The following is a 20272-nucleotide window of genomic DNA, read 5'->3' as shown; positions in this document are numbered from 1 at the left end:
AGGCACCAGGTTGGTGATTCTAACATTGCTTCAACTAAGAGCACTGGCCTTTGATTTTGGAGGCCACCAATATCTTATCAAGATTCAACCTGCTTCTTCATGAAGAAGTCTAGTTTACAGTTATTTGACAAGCAGACTGGAAATCTGAGTTCTGGTTTCCATGTGAAGCAGCAATTCCTGCTAACAGCTACTTCAATGTCAGATTTGCTCAAAGGAGCCTGGCAGAAAAATCCCTCTTGATGTCTATGAATCCCTTCCTCTTCCCCTTTCCGTGGTGACTATTTTCTGGTTATTCTGGAATATTCAGGCTTCCAGTGGTAGAGCTTACCTCATGACATCACTACATGTCTACAAGCTAAAGCCAAGGAGAACTACATGGCCTGTGTATCCCCAGGGTGTCTGTTTATCTTTGGGTTTACTGCAGCTGAGTCTCATCTGTATCACAAAGGATGCTATAGAAAATGCTTATTGTGTCCTAGAGAGACCCTTCCCTTTCTTCTTGGACCTGGGCCTGATCCCCCCCATTTCTCCTCACAGGCTTCTCCTGATACTTGAATGGCTGGCATTAGAGAAGGCTTGTGTTGCAATGTTAGATAGTCTGTTAACATGTAGGAAAGCAGCTCTTCCAGGAAGTGCTACATGTCCTCGGTAAACTTGTTTATTGATGTAGAAAGGATAGAATCCAAAACTCTGTTCTATCCTATCAAAGATCACTTTAAAGGTTACTCAGTGTAGTCACACTCATTGGTCAGTATGCACCATATTTTCCATCTCATTTGCCTCATTTGAATTTGTGGGCGCTTTGCACCTCTTGAAATGCATGTCCTATGTACTTCAGGTTGGTTGGAAAATATTCTACATCTGTCCAAAACAATTGTTCGCTTTCCCAATTCATGTTTATGTAGGATTTCAATCAATTGTTGAAAAGACTGTGCACTTCAAATTGATAGCCAGAAGACAAGCATTGAGTTTATCACTTAAAGTGGTAGCCATAACCTCAACTAGAAGGATGGGTGAACTAGCAGCTTTCTTGCCATTTTCCTTTTCTCACCTTCTTTCCCAACAAGATCACCCTGAGAAGTGTTTCCCAGTTTAGACCCATGTCAGATTTAGAGTTCCATAGTGATCCGGGCATTCATCTCTGGTTAGGTCCTAGTCCCAGATCTTTAAATAAAAGGTAATTAGACTCCATCCTTAAATGGGGTAAGGAGATTAAAACATTAGCACCCTAAAACTAAAGAGACTAGGGGGTTGGATTTTTTTCCTTTTAAAGAAGCCTAAGAAAGGAAAATGGCCTTTTGTGTATTAGATGCATGGATCAATGCATACCATATTGAAATATAAAAGTTGGCCCAAGTTAACAGCCTCTCAGGGTTCAGGCCTCACTCTGCTAAAGGTGCTTTGGTTTCTGGGCCAGAGAATCACTGTTTTAAGATTTTTCAAACAACCATCTGGTGCTCATTACCTACCTTCCTGAAGCACTACAAGAGTAGCTTTTGGTGATTTCTTAGACACTGACGGTAGATGGAATGGAATGACCTGAGGTCAGTGGTCTAAGGCCGAACATGTTGACACCAGCTAGCAATCATGGGCCTACCCTAGGGCTTAAAAACACCGCTAAGTTGTAGAGCCCTTTATTCCCAGTCAAGAGACTGGAAGCATAAAAGAATAATTTCATCCTCGTAAATGATATTTCTGTGAGACTCTCCAGATGTCTATCGGACTTCACCCAATATCCTGTAATGAACACTGGACAATTTTCAGTTGTTTGTATATACTTCAAGATTTTTATTTACAAGTTGCTATGGGACCATCCCTGGAATATTTGTGATGTGTTGTCCCTGAGGGAAATAAAACTTCAACAGTGGAGCAGTCTCCCCCATCTTCGTGAAGGAGAGAGATGAGCAGCCCTTTAGTCCTGGACCTTGAAAGTCTCTTGCAAAAACAAAGTTTATAGATGTGACAGATGGGGTCATGAGGCTGCTCCTGTTTGTTCCCTAATTGAATATTGCCAACAACTAGCTCTTTGCATGTTCTGCCAATTGCTTTCCCTCCCAGTAGCAAGAGGAGAGAGGATAGTAACATAGTGGTATTACCCTATCCCAGAAGCCAGATTAGGGTAGAAGGTATGCAGACATCAGATTCCCTCAATGGACTTTTATGTTAGTTTATTATGCATCTTTATCAGTAAAAAGAGAGAGGATCTAAATTAAAACATATTTTATATTTCCCTTCAGATTTTGTATTTATAATATTTACATTCTGTTCTTGGTCCTGGAGCCCTGTGCATTCTTAACTCTAATTGAGATGGCAGATTTGCGTACACCGGGACTACAGAATTAGAAATGGAAGCATAGATTGAAATCTTACCTGAGTACTGCAGATATTTTAGTTAAAATATTATGAAAAAAATCATGTAATCTAGAAAATAGTCTGTCAAGCCATGTTGGTGCTGGAATAATTTTGTGACTGTATTGTTGCTATTTTCTCCAGGAGACTGAACAACAATGAATTCACAGTGTTAGAGGCGACTGGGATCTTTAAGAAGCTTCCTCAGCTGCGTAAAATGTAAGTTTATCTTCACTGACATCTGTTCAAATGGTATATTAGTTCACTGGTGTACTTTTCTATAAATTTTATTTGTTCACATCTGAGAGATGCAGTATATTCCATTCAGAAATCAAAAGGTGTACTGTAGCATGGGTTTGACCTAATCACTGAGTTAGATCAAAGTTGGCAGCTCTTTTCTGTGGAGCAAGGCACAGTCAGTTGCAACTTCTCATGCTGTACAGCTTTGACACCTTTAGTTTAGTGTTCAGCCAGCTGGTCTGTTATTCATCCAAATCAGGGATCTAGCAACCTAAGCAGTTCAAAAACAGTTCCAGTAATCTTTTGTAACTTCCTCTATTACTCCCTAACCATGCTGTTCTGCCTCTTTCAGCACATTCAGGACATGCTTTTGACTTTTTGCTTTATCAAACTATCATTAGGGGAAAATGTCAAAACTAAATTATTGGGAAAATGGCTTGATAGCTCATCCGTGTGAATTAATGTCCGCAATTCATATTCCAAGAGACGTTTAGACAGTTTCATAAGTCATTTCAAAAAACCAAAACAAAAAACCCACTATGAGAAGTCTTTTGTTTAAGCTTAGTGAAGGACAGAAATACTTGTCAGAGAGTAAAGAGGACATGTCACTTTTTTGTAGCTATATTTAGTGTTCAGTCTTTTTATTAATGTTTCTTCCAAACTGCAAACATAAGTACCAAGGAAAGGTACTTATGTCAATACAATCCCAGCAAATTCATGAAAAATGATCCACTGTTGACTTATATAAAGAGAAGAATAAAATGACTGCTACATGTGACGGTAAAAAAGGAGCCAACCTAGGTTAGTAATGGCCAAAAGTTATCACAGTTCGAGGGTTGTTCAGTAGCCATATGTGAAATGAGTCGATATGCACAGTCCAGTTCCAAGTGGGAGGGTGTCCAACCCCCCACGAAAACCACCATCACTGGTGGTACTTATCAGTATTCATATAGCAGATTCAGAGAGACCAAAGATCAAATGCCATGTCCGTTTCAACTACTCACTCACCCCTACTTTGTCACTCTAGGTCACAGTTGAGTCATTTAGGACTGTTTATTATTTTTATTATTAATAATCAATCACAGGTTCTTTCCCAAAATGGGCTACACCTGAGATTGCCTAAGAAATCCCCCTTCTCTCTGGGATTGAAATGATTGGCAGTAAAGTGGTATAGGTTCAATTATAATTTTACAAAGAAGCCAAATAATTATGATACCTATTAATATTACTGTGATGGGGTACTCATCTCTCAGCAGTGCCTCCTGTTGGCTGGGAGTGGCGCTGCAATCTTTTCTGCTCCTGGCACCTGCTATAGGTTGTTGAACTCGCTAGGCCGGTCGTCAGTGGCTCAACTCTCTGGCCAAGTCACACACAGCCAATATGCATGAATGAACTCCTTCCTGAGTAACAAAGGTCCAACAAGGACTATGCTGTGCCCTTGTTAGTGTCTTCAGTCCTGTCTCTGGGCTCAATTCTCAGTCCCCTCTGGGCTAACTTTTAAGTCTTTCCCTGTTCCCTTCTCTGTTATAAAGTACTGCCCCCAGGGCTTTCTCCCCTGAGACTCTTGTCTTCACCAGTACTCCCTGCCTCAGCTCTCCAGCCAGGTCCTCTCTCAAGTTCAATCCTATTCTGGTTGGGTAACCAAGAATTCACAAGATGGTCTGTCTTCCCTTACCAGGGTCTTCAATCCCATCCCTGAATTATTTAAATTCCAGCCCTTTGCTTGGGCTTCTAAACAAGTCTTTTCTCCTTCTTGGGCCTTGGGCCACCTCTCCAGTGGCCATGGGGGGAACCTGGGCCCACCCCTACTCTGGGTCCCAACCCAGGGACCCTATGAACAGCAGTCACGCAATACTCCCTTATCTGTTAGCTGCTAGTGTTTTCCCTGGGCTTCTTCCCACCTAATCTCTTTCCTTTCACCCTTTATTTTAGGATTACGGTTCTCAGGTCCTCTCTCTCCTTCTGGCAGCATTTTGCTTTCTGCAACTCTACTTCTGGTTCTCTCTCAGGCTCCTGGGGCCTCTCTGAGCAGGCCTAGAGGACCCACCTTCACTTCTCCTTTCCTGGGGCAGGGTGTGGTAGGACCATGAGTTCTCCTGCAGGGGGCCTCAAAGGGCCTGGTACAACCATCACAGCTACACAGCATAAACTTATCCAACCAAACACATTTAATATTTACACTATAAAAGATGAATAAAAATAGATGAAAATTAGCAAGTGGAGAACCTCAGAAGGCCACAGATCTAGTTGACAACTGTTCAGAGCCTGAGAGTACCCAAGGAAAGAAGACTAGGCATGGTACCTTCTACCCCACATTATCTAACTTGCATATAGTATTTCAGCCCGGATTAATACTAAAGAGGGATAGCTCGGTGGTTTGAGCATTGGCCTGCTAAACCTAGGGTTGTGAGTTCAATCTTTGAGGGGGCCATTTAGGGATCTGGGGCAAAGATTGGAGATTGGTCCTGCTTTGTGCAAGGGGTTAGACTAGATGATCTCCTGAGGTCCCTTCCAACCCTGATATTCTATGATCTAGATGTCATGGATACATACCCAGATTTGTTCTGATACCCCAATTATCATAAGGTCTATGCCTGTGCCTGTTCCATCTGTGGCATTCTGCATTTCCATAATTAAGCCTAATCATTAAAACTAACCAGTCATGTCAATCCTTTTTCAATTATTTCCTAACAATTTCTATGTATCAAATTGTTTATATAGCAAGCCTGACAATCCAATTACTTCTGTTCACCTACTTGTCCCCTTGCTTGTTCCAAACTAATGAGTAACACATCAAGATCAGTCATATACTCCGATAATAATATTATTATTGCAAGCAGCGAATGCATGGGAAAGGTAATAGATCAGCACACTGGAGGACTAGGGCCTAAATATTTAATTGAGTTAATGTTCTGTCAATAGTAATAACACTATATCACTTTGCCTCACTGATGAGTTGTACAAACATTAACTAATCCGTGAACACTAAATAGTATAGTAATATTCCCACTTTACACATGGAGAAAGTCAGATAATAAGAAACTAAGGAGATTGTCCTGGACCACGCATCAAGTCATCTGTGAATCTGTTTAGGGATATAGAGATCTTGGTTCCCAGACCTGTGCTTTAACCACAGACCAAATCATATCCTTCATCAAGAGCAAGGTATATTTGAAACAAATATTATGCAATAACTGAGTAGTCAAAACTCAGCTGAAGCAACAACCTTAGGTTTTACATTTGTCAGATATTGATACAGATTCATTCTGGTGTGTATGTATTTTAGATGTAATGAGTAATATATTTTTTAAAGTGAATAAATAAAAGCGATGTTCCAAAAAACACCAAATTATGTTTGTTTTTCTTCCAAATATCATAGATACCAGCAAGTAAAAGAAATAAGACTTTAGAATCATTTCATTTTATATGTTGTTTTGATCATGTAATTGCTTTGTAAAAAGTCATTACTGTATTATAATATCAGACTGTGTATAAAGTGTATATTTGGTGTTGTTTAAACTAAAATTTAAGTAAATATGAATATGGGTATTTGAAGAGAGCAAAATAAAGTATTGCAGATGTATCACTAAAATATTTAAAGCAATGTGTAAATACTGAAATTAGATACTTTTTCCAAATACAAAGTCACTGCTACTTGTTTTGAGTCAAATTTCAACACTGACAAAAAACTGCAAAAAAGGTGTAACATTTTTTGCAGATTTTCTTCCCATATTTTAGAACTGCTCTCCACAAGAGGAGAGACATAAACCATATCTCTTGTTGGTTTAAAAATTCCTCACCTTTTTTAGTAATAGTATAGATCATGAATATTTCATTTACTTGTCATCATTTGTACTACTTATTTACTTTTTGTATCTCTCTCAGCTTAGAAACTGAAACTAAACTAGTTCCTTTCAGTTTTGTTTCTCAGGCACCAACATTACATTGTTGTTCAGATTCAAAACACTGGAAGGAATTAAAACATTAACACACTGTATTTCAATTGAGTATCTTTAGAAATGGATGAAAATTTTTTCTTGTATTATGCAGGCACTGGTAGCAACCCTGATATTCTTTCAGTGGCAGATAAAAACTCAACTTCCTTTGAAAATCCCAGTCTATTGTTAAATTTGTACTGAAATTTGTTTTGCAGGATTAAAATCTCTGTATTGGATATTTTACTGAAATGAATTTATTCTCCAGTTTTACATAGTAACTACTTAAAGTAGCCTAAGGCTATGGTAGTCTGCAGTGTTTCTTTAACAGTTAATTAGCTGAAGACACTAAAAAAAGACTTTTTTCTTTAATTCTTTTTCATGAATGTAAAATAGAAATCTGAGCAATAACAAGATCACAGATATTGAAGAAGGAGCATTTGAAGGAGCATCTGGTGTGAATGAACTGTTGCTCACCAGTAACCGTTTGGAGACTATTAGACACAAGATGTTTAAAGGACTAGAAAGTCTCAAAACATTGTAAGTCTAACTAATTGGTTGTCTTTCTTCCTGTTCTGTGCCAGATCTTAGACTTGACGCAAATTCCTATGTTTTTTGTAACCTTTGTTTTGAAGAAAAAAAATATGGAATATGGAAGCATATCCTAGCTCTTACTTCCATTTTACACCAAGCTTTTCCACTTAGAGTGTGAATTCATTAACTTCGGGCCTGATCTAGTTGAAATTCATTTCTGTGGCTACTTGTCTACAAAAACTGTACATGCCTACTGAACTATGCAGCAGCTGAGGCTGCTCCTGATTCTGTGGGCAGATGCAAATAACCATCTCTGTAGCCATGGAAATTATGCATTCTGCACTGCCACATCCTTAGAATAGGATTTTTTATTCTGTCCATGGTAATTGTTATTGAGAATTACTCCAGAAGAAGGAGATAGATTCAGTGGATGTGGAAATGAGGGATGAGGGTCTTTCCCGAACGATTTAATGCCAGTTAGCCAAAGATGATGATTCAGTGGGCTCTGGCTTGAAGTTGTTATTACATTCTTATCTAGTCCTCTCTGCTTCCTAGGTAACTCCTCAACTCTCAGCCACAGAACTGTTTTTGTTATGGGGCTTCTCTTGTACTCTAAACTTTCTAATCAGCAGATCAGCCCTCTGCGGAGCCAACAGCTGCAGTCTTCTGGGCTCTGCAGTAAAGAAGGATGCAGATATTTTTGGATACGTTGTACCGAAGATTTTACATTTAAGTTTAGCTTTATTTTTATTTCAAACTTGACAGTGATAGTTGCTGTTCTTATGAATCTAGGTAGGAAAAATTATTCTAGGGTTTATTAACAAATAAGCACAAAAACAACAAAACTTGAAACTGCATTGATCCTATAATATTACTTAGAGAAGTCTATTTTTAGGAAGGTTATTTTTGTTTAAGATTCTAAACTTTCTACTTGTTGTTAGAACAGTGGTGCCCAAACTTTTCCTCTTGCATCCCCCTTCCCAGTAATAGAATTTGTCTGCCCACCGGCTATGGAGCCAGGGCTTGGAGCAGGACCAGGGAGGAAATGTAGGCAGAGTGGGGCTGTGTGGCACTCCCTCTCTTCCCTCACCCATGGGGCTTGCCCAGGTTCTGCTGTGCCCCCCCCGATGTTACTCCATGCCCCCCGGGGGGCATACCTCACCGTTTTGGGACCACTGTTAGAATCACAGTGGTTTCTGTTAATTGAGATTTGTTGAGCAAGTTAAGAGTGCTTCCTGCAATTTAGTTTACATATGTTAATGAGCGGAAATATGGACTGAAATACCACCAGAATATGTAAAAATTGTAACAAATAACCATGTAAATGTTTAATTTGTAGAATCAGTTGTCTGATAGCAAAGAGAAAGCTGTCACAGTTCTCAGATGGTATCTTCACATGAGCTGTAAAGTTACTGAAATATTCATATAGCTAAAACACTAAAATTACAGTGAGTTTTCATTATAATAAATGGTGTCTTCAAAAATATGCCTCAGTTTAGTTTCTGTTGCTCTGCAATACAATATAAATATATATATGATATAATTATACTTCATGTTTTGTAATATTTAACTATATTGAATACCAAAATGGTTAATGCTCAAGAAAATCTTCATACATTAGATGTAGTATATGATTAAATTCAGTAAATGTTAAGTAAGCGTAATAAAACATAGAAAGATGTTTCGATAAAATCATTCTATTGGACCTTCCCTAAAGTAATAAATGTTAATCCTTTCTTTCTCAGGATGCTAAGGAGCAATCGTATAAGCTGTATAGGCAATGACAGTTTCACAGGACTGAGTTCTGTCCGTTTGCTCTCCTTATATGACAACCAAATTACTACAGTTGCTCCAGGTGCCTTTGATACTCTCCATTCACTCTCTACATTGTAAGTTACATTATATTTTTAGATTATCCAGGACTTGAAGCCACTCACGTGTTTATAACATTTGTATTTTCTGTGCATAATCTTGCAGTGTACATTAAGATTACACTAAAGAAAAATACAATAGTCAGTTTCAGAAAGTCTGTGTCCTGGGCCATCTTGAAGCACATATTCAAATGTGAATACAGGCATTGTCCTTAAACACTTACTGATAGTGTAACTTGACAGAAATTAATTTCTTTAATGTCTTGGGACTGATATTACTTAACACTTTTCATTAATGGCCTTGGCACAAAAAGTAGAAGAGTGATAACGAAATTCTGATGACAAAGTTTAGAGGCATTGTCAATACAGAGGAGGATCAAAATAGCATACAGGAAGAATTAGATAACCTAGAGGACTAGAGTCATAGAAATAGCTTGAAATTTAATAGTATGAAGTGCAGTGGCATGCACTTAGGAACTAATAAGAATTTCTGCTATAAACTGTTAATCAGTTGGAAACAAAGAGAAAGAGAAAGATCTGGCTGTATTAGTCAATCACAGGAAGAATATAAGCCACCAGTGCAATGTGTCTGTTTAAAAAAGTAGCAGCAGCAGATGTGATCCTTCTACTGGAAATGCATATAGTTAGGGAAGTATTAACACCATTGCACAAGGCACTGGTAAGACCTCATCTTGAATACTATGTACAGTTCTGGTCACCCATATTCAAGAAAGATTAATTCAGACAGGAACAGATGCAGAGAAGGGCTACTAGGATGATAAGGGGAATGCAGGACCTCTTGTGTGAGTGGAGACTAAAAGAGCTTTGCTTGTTTAGCCTTGCAAAACAAAGGCTAAATGAGGATATGATGGCTCTCTATAAATATTTAGAGGGGTGGAGGTGTGGGGGGTAGACATGAGGGTAAAATGTGTCTAAAGGGGCATGAACAAATATAGACTGAGGATTATAAGGAGGTTTCTAACCATGAGAGGAGTGAGGTTCTGGAGCAGTCTTCTAAAAGTAGTGGAGGGGGTAAGCTGACTAGTTTTAAGATGGAACTTGATAAATTTGTGAATGAAATTATATGACAGGATTGCCTGCGATAGCAGGGACTTGATTCAATGACCCAGGAGGTCCCTTCCAGGTCCTATGTTCCTTTGTTTACACCAGGGTTTTTAGAATAAGAAGTTTGCCATGATTGCCACTTCCACTGGTTGAACCAATTGTGAAAGCCCTAGTATTACAGGGCTCCCATGGCCATTGGCATTCTTGACACTGGTGTTCTACTTTTTGAAACTGCAGTTAATATATAGTCTAAATCCTACCTTGTAACTTAATTCAGACTTGCTGTATGATGGAACATTAAACTACAGTCCAATTTTCTGTGAAAAGAAATGGCTGTATTAGAAATAATACATTTTCAAAGGGTTGTCTGCCTTCAAATCTTTTTTTAATTCAGTGGGAGGAAAAGGAAAAGAGGGGAGAGGAGAAGGAAAAACAGTGCCTGTTTAAGGAAGTCAGGTTACCAAAAAAGTAATTACAGTGGGAAGCACCGCTCAGTAAAGTACTTAATCCTCTTTCCACATAAAATGAGACACTTTACACCTAGTGACTAATTTGTGCAGATTAAAGATGGCATGTTTCTAAATAATGGAATTGTCAATAGGGTTGTGGTGAAGTGAGGAGATGCCAAAAGTACTCAGACTTGTAGAAGTAAATTCATTTTTATAACTGACATGTAATCAACTTAGCTGTCAGTTTAGATGAGAAACTTATTCTCTGGAGCAAATAAAAGATGGAAATCTTGAGATGACAAATTAATGAAATAGCTGTTATCAGGTTAAAGCTAATAATGTAAAGTAATCAGCCTTCATCTCTATATTAAGTTACTGCTTTATCAGTGCACGGTAGTTTGACAGCAAGTCAGATCTCTGACAGGTTTAAATTATTTCTAAATGAACTATATCAAGATTCACTGCACAAATCCTAAATTGCTGCTCTCAGCTTTGGTTTGCTTATGGAATTGTTTGAAGAATTTCATTTAGGTTGAACTTTTTGAAAATACACATTGTATTTTTTAAAATGAAAACAAAGTTACATCATTGAAACTAAATTATGTATTGTTTGCATGTGGTTTTCAGAAACCTCCTGGCCAATCCTTTCAACTGTAACTGCCACCTGGCTTGGCTGGGAGATTGGCTGAGGAAGAAACGCATTGTAACTGGAAACCCTCGCTGTCAGAAACCCTACTTCTTAAAAGAGATTCCCATCCAGGATGTGGCAATTCAAGATTTTACTTGTGATGATGGTAAGAAATTCATATTGGATCTGTCAGAGTAGTGTAGTTCTGCAGCTCTCTTACATATAAGATGCCATAGACTAAGTGGTCCATATTACAGGCACTTTTTTTTAAATTTCATAAATGTTAACTGTGATCCCAGTTTAACTCCTGAATAATCATGTCTATTCTAGAAGCAGAGCACACACAATTTGAGATAATTAAAAAGCATGCAACTGTCCATATACATTGGTCAACAAACCTTTTGAAAACAGTGCAGTACTGTAAATTGGTATTTGTCTGGAGTACTGTGTCCAGTTTTGGGCCCCACGCTACAAGAAGGATGTAGAAAAATTGGAAAACGTCCAGTGGAGGGCAACAAAAATTAGGGGGCTGGAGCACATGACTTATGAGGAGGGATTTGATAACCTCTTTCAACTACCTGAAAGGGGGTTCCAAAGAGGATGGATCTAGACTGTTCAGTGGTAGCAGATGACAGAACAAGGAGTGATGGTTTCAAGTTGTAGTGGGGGAGATTTAGGTTGGACATAAGGAAAAACTTTTTCACTAGGAGGGTGGTGAAGCACTGGAATGAGTTACCTAGGGAGGTGGTGGAATCTCCTTCCTTAGAAGTTTTTAAGGTCAGGCTTGATAAAGCCCTGGCTGGGATGATTTAGTTGGGAATTAGGTCCTGCTTTGAGCCAGGGGGTTGGACTAGATGACCTCCTGAGGTCCCTTTCAACCCTGATATTGTATGATTTTGAGGTAAAGTGGAGATTGAGATAATTGGACCAACGGTTGTACAAATGAAAATGTTTTCAAACGCTGACCCTTGAATTCAATACTTTCGTTCAGGCTAAATAGTCAAATGTTATATTACTATTGCTCAGTCAGTGTGTTAGTTATTGATTTTTTTATATTTCTCTGCAAATATTTGAAAAATCTGCTACTCCTCTCTTACATCCCAATCCTTCTAATTCCAATCTTAATTGTATGTTTGCTGATACTCAAATGTATAACTTTTCCCTATGCTGCCTTTATTTACTTTAAATTATTGTAATTTTTTAGAAATCAGTGTATATATTTCTTTGTCACTTTGTGTTTAGGAATTTTGACCTTACCTTAATGAGGCTTTTTCTAAAGAATATGCCTCAGATACTAAAAACAGTGTTATACTAAATAAATGATATCATTTGAAATGTAGCTAAAAGTGATAACTTAATTATTTCCATCCATGGAGCTACTGCAGTGCTCTATGGATGGAACCTTCATGTCTGTTAAGTGGAATTAAATACAGTGTGTTAAATTCTTGCCAATTCTTAAGTGCTCTCTGCAGAGCAAAGCTTTATTTATCTGTTTCTTTTCACTAACCAGGAAATGACGACAACAGTTGCTCTCCATTGTCTCGCTGTCCCACGGAATGTACTTGTCTAGATACTGTGGTTCGCTGCAGCAATAAAGGTCTTAAGGTTTTGCCCAAAGGCATCCCAAAAGATGTAACTGAACTGTAAGTAGCACAAGTTCTTCCTTTTCTTAAATCCAAGTTCAGAATCATATTGTCTGATTCAGAATGAGGCAGAGTAAGTAGGCAAAACGAAGAACTGAGATTTGTCAATCAGCTGGAGTTTGAGACTTTATCGCTTGTTAGATATTAAGACCTGTAAGTCAAACAAGGAAATCTTTATAAAAAGAATTTAATAACAAAAAAGTCCTGTTTATAATAGTAAAAAGGCCCATATAATTATGAATTATTGTAGTATTCTATGATTAGCTCTCTTAATATATAGTAGAGAGAGATCTGTGTGTGTGCACTTAGGGTACATTTTTTTGCTTACAGAGAGAATGTCACATTGAATTTTCATTGTCCAACATGGAAGAAATGCAGAAAGTAAACAACATAAATAGCATTAAGACAATTAGCTATTTAAAATTCTTATCGTTTCAATAGTTTAAGGAATTTTTTAGTAACATATTTAAGGAAAAGAGTAATTTTTAATAAATGAATTTCAATTAGTTCTCCAGTGGAGGCTTGTTTATGAAAAAAGTTGTGTATTTGGAAAAATAGTAAAGATTCTTTTGTGAATATCGTAAGGCGGATTTTCAAAAATGTCCTCTTGGGTATTTATTTTCCAACTTCAAGTCTTTAGATTCCCTAGGACTTGGTAATTCTATTCATAGATATAATTTGTGGGTACAAATTAGTTTTGCAGATAGCCAGCTACTCAGTTTTGAATGTACAAATGCTCTATGCATATGCACTTCAAAGATTTTGAGGCAACCCAAATTTTATACACAAAAGAATGCAAAATTTCAGAAACAAATTTAGAAAATGGGTTATGACTTCTTTGAAACTTCATCTTATATATTTGAGATGTAAAGAAACACTCAGAAAAGCCTCAATAATAAATACCTTTTAATATTTCATCATCTCGTCTTATTACAAATAGCTGCAGTTAATAATTAAACACACAGGAAGGCATTGAAGTATTTTCTATCCACTCTGTTTAATATTAAAAATCATTAATGTAAATATTTTCTTTGGAAGGCATCTTAAGTGTGCCCTTTAACACTTTAATAGCTTCCTTGTTTTACAACTATAATTATTCAGAAGTTTCTAAAACATCCATCAGTAGTTTGATGGTAAAAACAGGATACCTTAACAAATGCATCCGTAATTCCCAAAGAGAAGCTAGTGAGAATTCCTACTGACATTCTAGTAAAAAAAAGGATCACCTTTTCTATCAGTGTTTTTAATAAGTTCCTCAATTAAACACAGCTTGCTGCCTGATAGATACAATTTGATTCACATTTAGGAGCAATGACTTGTAAAATTGTACATATAAAGAAATTTATATGGACTGCAACACCTTTTGTGACTGATAAGTCCCTTACATGCAGTTTTGTGCACCTAAGTTAGTGTCTAAAGTGTGCATGCAGCTCACTGTATTTGGTTTTTTTTTTAAAGAGAAAACAAAGGAGTTAGTTTTCTGCTTGCAGTTGCATCCTGATCAATTCTTCTTGTTCATTAAAATGCATACACCTTCCAAGATGTGATCTCCTTTTCATTATGTAATTGTCCTAATATTTCCTTCATTCAAACAAGTAATGGTTTTTGCAACCAAGAAAAAAATTTGTAACTGGTGAAAGCTTATTTTTAATGATACAGAGATAAAATAATAAATTGTTAACATTTTTCTTTTCAAACCTCATTAATTTTATCACGATATACAGTACCTTACTCCTTCAAGAAAGTTTTTAAAAATACCTTTTGTGACAAAGTTCCTCCTCTGCCTTGGTGGATACTGCACTTTTTGGCAGATTTTCTCACCTCAGAGGTTCATGGCAGCCCTCAGTTTGGCCGCTTCTGCTAGAGGCTCAAACCTGCCATTCACTCAGCTAACCTCATCACTGGCCAGCATGGGGGAATGGAGAACAATCTCCGCAGTCTCCGTTGTCCCACCTAGAGGGTCAGGGACAGGCCAGATCCCTTTCCAAATTAGACCTTCCCTTCTGGTGTTGCTCACAGACCAGGTCAACTTCTCCTGTGTCTGATCAGGAGTTGGAGGGAACCCAGGCCCACCCTCTACACCAGGTTCCAGCCCAGGGCCCTGTGGATAGCAGCTGTCTATGTCTCCTGTGTCAGCTGCATGACAGTGACAGCTACAGCTACAACTCCCTGGGCTACTTCCCTGTGGCCTCCCTCCAGCACCTTCTTTATTCTCACCGCAGGATCTTCCTCCTGAAGCCTGATCACATTTGTACTCCTCAGTCCTCCAGCAGTATGCCTTCTCACTCCCTGCTCCTTGCATGCCCTTCCCTAACTGATGGGAGGTCCTTTTTTAAACCATGTGTCCTGATTAGTCTGCCCGCCATAATTGATTCTAGTATGTTCTTAATTGGCAGGTGGCTTAATTAACTTGCCTGTCTTAATTGGTTCTAGCAGGTTCTCTGATTGCTCTAATGCAGCCCCTGCTCTGGTCACTCAGGGAACAGAAAACTATTCGTCCAGTGGCCAGTATATTTGCCTTCGACCAGACTCTTGTACCCCACTGGTCTCGGTCTGTCACACTTTGTTTGTAACCTCTTAATAAAGTGTTAAAAATTCATTTCCTGCCATATATGCAGTATCATTGATGTATATGTGTAAAAATGTTCAGAAGTACATATCAAAGTTGGCAAAATATAATAACAACAGGGCTATGGATGCAGAAGAAGGCAATACAAATGGACTAGACACCATATACCTGGACAGAGGCTGCAAAAAAAAAAAAAAAATCTGCTGTGCCCCCTCAGCTAGATCCTGTCTGGATTAACTGAAACACTCTCTATAAAGAAAGGATTGTGGATCGCCACCAGCTGTCATTAGTCTCTCAAAGTACCACCCATGCCCAGCCTCTGATCTCCTCCATCACACATAGCTTGCTAGTAAGAGGAGAAATTAAGGAAAGTCAGTGTCACAGTGCTGGGTTTCCTACAGCCTAGTATCAGTTACCTGCTGCCACCAAGTTTCTCTCTTAGAAATTTTATCTTGAGCTCTCCTCACCAGGAACAGGGATCCCTTCCCCTGGTAAGTACAGTAGATGTTCTTCGAAGATCAGTGCAGAAATCTTCATTCACCACAGCTACACTCCAGACTGAATTAAGAAACTTGTAATTTATTATTTACAATTAAAACCTGTGAATGAACTCTGGAAGTGCTGCCTATTGTCCTTGTCAAGCACAGGAAGATCTTCTGGCTTCCTGTTCATAAGCCAGGGAGTCTGATATTCTTCCAGTCTGGTCTCACTACAACCCTCTCAGTAGCCCAGACCTCTACATCCCTGCTGGACCAGTCTCTGGAATCTGGAGAGACCTTTCTTGGCAACTTCAGCCAGCTAGACCAAAATTAGCTCCAGCTAGCAAGTCTCCACTCTCCCTCCTCCAGTGGTCCTTCTCCCAGTACTGACATTCAAACCAACATTCTGGGATGGCTCTCAGCAACCCAATGAGCCCTCAGAGTCCTTAGGTTTCAAACCACTATTTCACGTCCACCAACATATTTTGCCTCCCATGTGCCTCTTACTTAATATAAACCTAACACATTCCCTAATGTTCTCCACAGTCCCAAACAAACCAAAATGAAAATTCCAACATGTAATCATCTCTAATGCTCTGTAAAGCAATAAACAAAGTATAATTGCATAACCCTCCATTATAAGCAACTAAAAATATGGGAGATCCTCAATTATTATTTGAAAGAAAAATTAAAATAGTTAAGTTTATTTAGCTAAATGTAGATAAGTATCCATCTAGACTCATATCCATATCTATGTTCATCTCCGTGTAACACATGAGATGCTGAATCACAATAGCTGTCAAAGGGAATATAACTGGTCGGTATGAGGAATGAGGTTTTGTATCCACAGGTTTTGTATCAGAGCTGTGTGAACCTGGGCCCAGCCACCAACCAACCCATTTGGCAAGCTATCTGAATCACCGATGCATGTCCCATCAGGACTCTTGACTTCTGACCTAAGTCAACTGAGGCTGTCCGCAGCACTCCTCTGTTCCAATTCCTGCTTTTTGGAGGGTGTTTTCCCCTTGTGGTCTTTGATTCTCCTTCACCAGCTGTGGTGTTCACAACTGCTCAGAGGATTTGGGGTCCATCACATATGTGCCTAACAAGTTTGGTACTCCAGCTAGTCATTGTATTCCTATGAATGCGGGTATGACATAATAGGTTTACTATTAGAGCTGGGGCCAGAAGCAGCTACCTCAGCAAACTCATTCACCATTTTTTGTCCAACATTGGGTTTGTACTATTGATGTGTAGCTATACCCAGTGTGAAGGACCAGATTGGGATAATAATGTCGCTTGTAGCTGTCAAGTTCTGTTTCTATTTACAGTAGCATAAAATCCAATAAGAAAAGGAGTACTTGTGGCACTTGAGAAACTAACAAATTTATTTGAGCATAAGTTTTCGTGAGCTACAGCTCACTTCATTGGATGCATTTAACTTGACTGAATGCATCCGATGAAGTGAGCTGTAGCTCACGAAAGCTTATGCTCAGATAAATTTGTTAGTCTCTAAGGTGCCACAAGTACTCCTTTTCTTTTTGCAAATACAGACTAACACAGCTGCAACTCTGAAACCAATAAAATCCAATGAACCACATTAAAATGACTTGTATAAGCCTGATGTGGTCTTTACTTCACAAGATACATCTGGCTCTTAGGCAGTTGATCCCATCTATTCCCCAGCCATCATGTCATCCTAATGTTGAAGAAGGTAAAACTATAAGCAACTGCAGTAGTAAATTGAAACTTTATGTATTCACATGTACTTTTAAAGCACGTATCTCAACCTTATTTATTGCTTTACTCCTAACTATTGTCTTGCTGAAGGTATTGATCTTTTAATTAGATGAATAATACTTCATTATTTTATTTTTCTGTTGTAGTTATTTGGATGGAAACCAGTTTACCCTTGTTCCCAAAGAACTTTCTAACTACAAACATTTAACACTTATGTAAGTAACTTTAGAGCATCTTTTTGTGTGGGATTGATCAAAAAGCTGCTCTTCCATTTAATGAAACAGTTACAAGAAAAACATAAAATGTAACCAACTTTTTAACAGATTTCGCCCTAAGGCACATTTTATAAATGGGATATTTTTAGTCCAGTGATCACAACACATTTTATTGCAGAGTAAATAGGCAGGAACTATAGTAAACCTGAAAAGAAATGCAGAATCTCACAAAATGTGCATTAGAGTATGACAGCTTCAGTACATTGTCACATAGACATACAGTATTAGCCTCAATAAAGGCATGAAATTATTTCAATTACAGAGAAAAGATTTTGTAGTTGGTTTGAAACACATAATGCTACATCTCTGCAATTTGGTAACCTGCCACAATTGATGGTCTAGTGGTTGGAGAAGGGAATTTAGTCAGGACACTTCATTTTTATTCCTAGCTGTACTGCTGACTCACTGTGCGATTTTTGAACAAACCGCTAAGCTCTTTATGTCTTAGTTGATATAAAACAGAGATAATACTTTGTAAAACAGAGATAATACTGCTTTCCCTGTGAGACGTATGGGCAGATCCTCAGCTGATGTAAATTGTCATAAGTTCCATTGAATTCAGTGGATCAACTGGGGATAAACCTCATCATGTTTTGAAGTACCTTGTAGCATAGGAGCAACCACAAATTAAAAATTAGGGCAACAAAATGGCTACCAGTTTTCTTGCATAAAGCAAACTAAATCAGTGTAACATTCTGAAAATGCCCCAGCTCCTTTTGTATGCCTTATTCTAGACTAAATGGTCCAGTCTTCAAATTTAGAAAATAGATGCATCTCATTTTCACAAAATTTCCAAATAGTATCAACAATTGCACTATTCTCAAATGTATGCAATCTAGGCCTGCATGGAGTGTTTGTGGATTTGTGCTGCAAGAGGTGTATGAGACTTACCTTGCAGTATACAGGCCTGTAAGGAGCGTGCATGTAGGTTACTGTTTGCTGTAGTGATAAGCACTCCTTTATCATATTGGCCCACAAAGAGGGTGTCTGAAGGTTTGATTGTTTGGAGTAGTGATGATCAACCCTGTATTGTGTATGTAATGTTAAATGCTCATAAAACAAATGCAAATTACAATATCAGATTTACTGTAACTAGTCATTCAGGCTGGCATTTCAATAAATAATGTTGATAGGGTACAAATGCAAAGTATAAACAGCAAAATTGTTCAGTAAATGATAAGTAGTATTAGTACATTAATATTCTGAAATTCTGGGTAGATGTTTGCAAAAGTAGAAAGCCATGTATTACATTTTTGGACATTCTCTCTTGGTATTGAAAGATTATCTGTAAATTCCTATCTTTCCTTGTGTATACATTAAAAAGGATCCAGATGATTCAGGTATTCTTGTTTCATAGACCCGTGTTAGACCTCCATAGGCAGGAAATGGATAACTGTGTCAACTGACCATAAATGTGCCCAGGTCAATCATCATCCCAGTAGCGTCATGACTTACAGCTTAAGTTTCCATTGCTTCCTGAGTTACAGAGTTCCTGTACAGCATTAAACAATACACAAATGGAGTAATGAACATATATGGGACCCATTACTGAATTATTGGAGTTGCTCACAGTCTTTATTTTATTTATCCTCACAACACTGCTGTGAAGTAGGGAAGAATTATTTAGCCCCATTTGAAATATGGGGAAATCGAGGCACAAAGAGACTGAAGGCATGTCTACACAGTTGACAGGGTAGATCCTGCTGGTGCGCTTTAGTGTGGTGCTGTTTGAAACACTACTATGTTAACCTCTAATATGCAGCAGCAGGGTCAACACTGACCAATTAATGTGCAACATGATAGTGTGCCTTAGAAATCACACCTCCATAAATGCATTAATCCACCATGTAGACAAGTCCAAGGTCATACAGTAGGGAATTGAATCTGGGTCTTCTGTGTCTAGGCCAATACCCTACTCCTGGACCATCCTCCTTCTCTTTTCTCTTTCTGGTACAAATAGATTGTGCTCAACTGCACTTGGCTGACATGTTGATGGAAACGTTATAGGTTTGTCGTCTTAGGTTTTCTAATGGCAAATTTTGATGAAGAAGCCTGTTGCACACCATTTCTGCCATTGCTTATTCAATAATACTGCTAGACAATTACAGCTAAAATATTAAGACCCCTCAGAAGCTCATGCCAAAGAATACTCTAAAGAACAATAATGAAATAACCAAGATGAGCAAAGCCAAGAGAAGGTAGAACAACAGTAGGAGAAAGTAGAAACAACTACAGCTTCCATCAGCATGATTCATTTCCAAAGTTTCCCCAACAAGCACAGTGCCCTTCAAAGATTCTTTCTCCAAACGCCAGCTGCCTTAAATTTAAATTAAGAAAAAAGACTTCATTCATTAGAATATGGAGCGGCCACAAGGACTTCAAAACTTTCACCCATGTAGACCCAAGATTTCACATGTTATAGGAGCATTGGAACCCAGGAACAAGTTTTGGGGGGAAAAAAACCTTCTTTAAAATAGTTGTACCTATGCTTTGAA

At 38.2% G+C, this 20272-nt stretch overlaps 1 protein-coding gene across 9 annotated transcripts in view; it reads left to right on the top strand.

The window, feature by feature from the left end:
• SLIT2 (slit guidance ligand 2) overlaps nt 1–20272 on the top strand; it is a 422385-nt gene that overhangs the window by 328349 nt on the left and 73764 nt on the right. For all 9 annotated transcript variants that reach the window (XM_075128007.1, XM_075128006.1, XM_048848731.2 and 6 more), the window contains 6 exons: nt 2494–2568; nt 6921–7064; nt 8804–8947; nt 11071–11237; nt 12582–12714; nt 17649–17717. In XM_075128007.1, the coding sequence (XP_074984108.1) occupies nt 2494–2568; nt 6921–7064; nt 8804–8947; nt 11071–11237; nt 12582–12714; nt 17649–17717 (732 nt within the window). The remainder of the gene's footprint in view (nt 1–2493; nt 2569–6920; nt 7065–8803; nt 8948–11070; nt 11238–12581; nt 12715–17648; nt 17718–20272) is intronic.

The sequence above is a fragment of the Caretta caretta genome, chromosome 4 (genome assembly GCF_965140235.1).
Source record: "Caretta caretta isolate rCarCar2 chromosome 4, rCarCar1.hap1, whole genome shotgun sequence".
Classification (NCBI taxonomy): domain Eukaryota; kingdom Metazoa; phylum Chordata; order Testudines; family Cheloniidae; genus Caretta; species Caretta caretta.
This window is presented reverse-complemented; position numbering and strand designations above follow the sequence as displayed.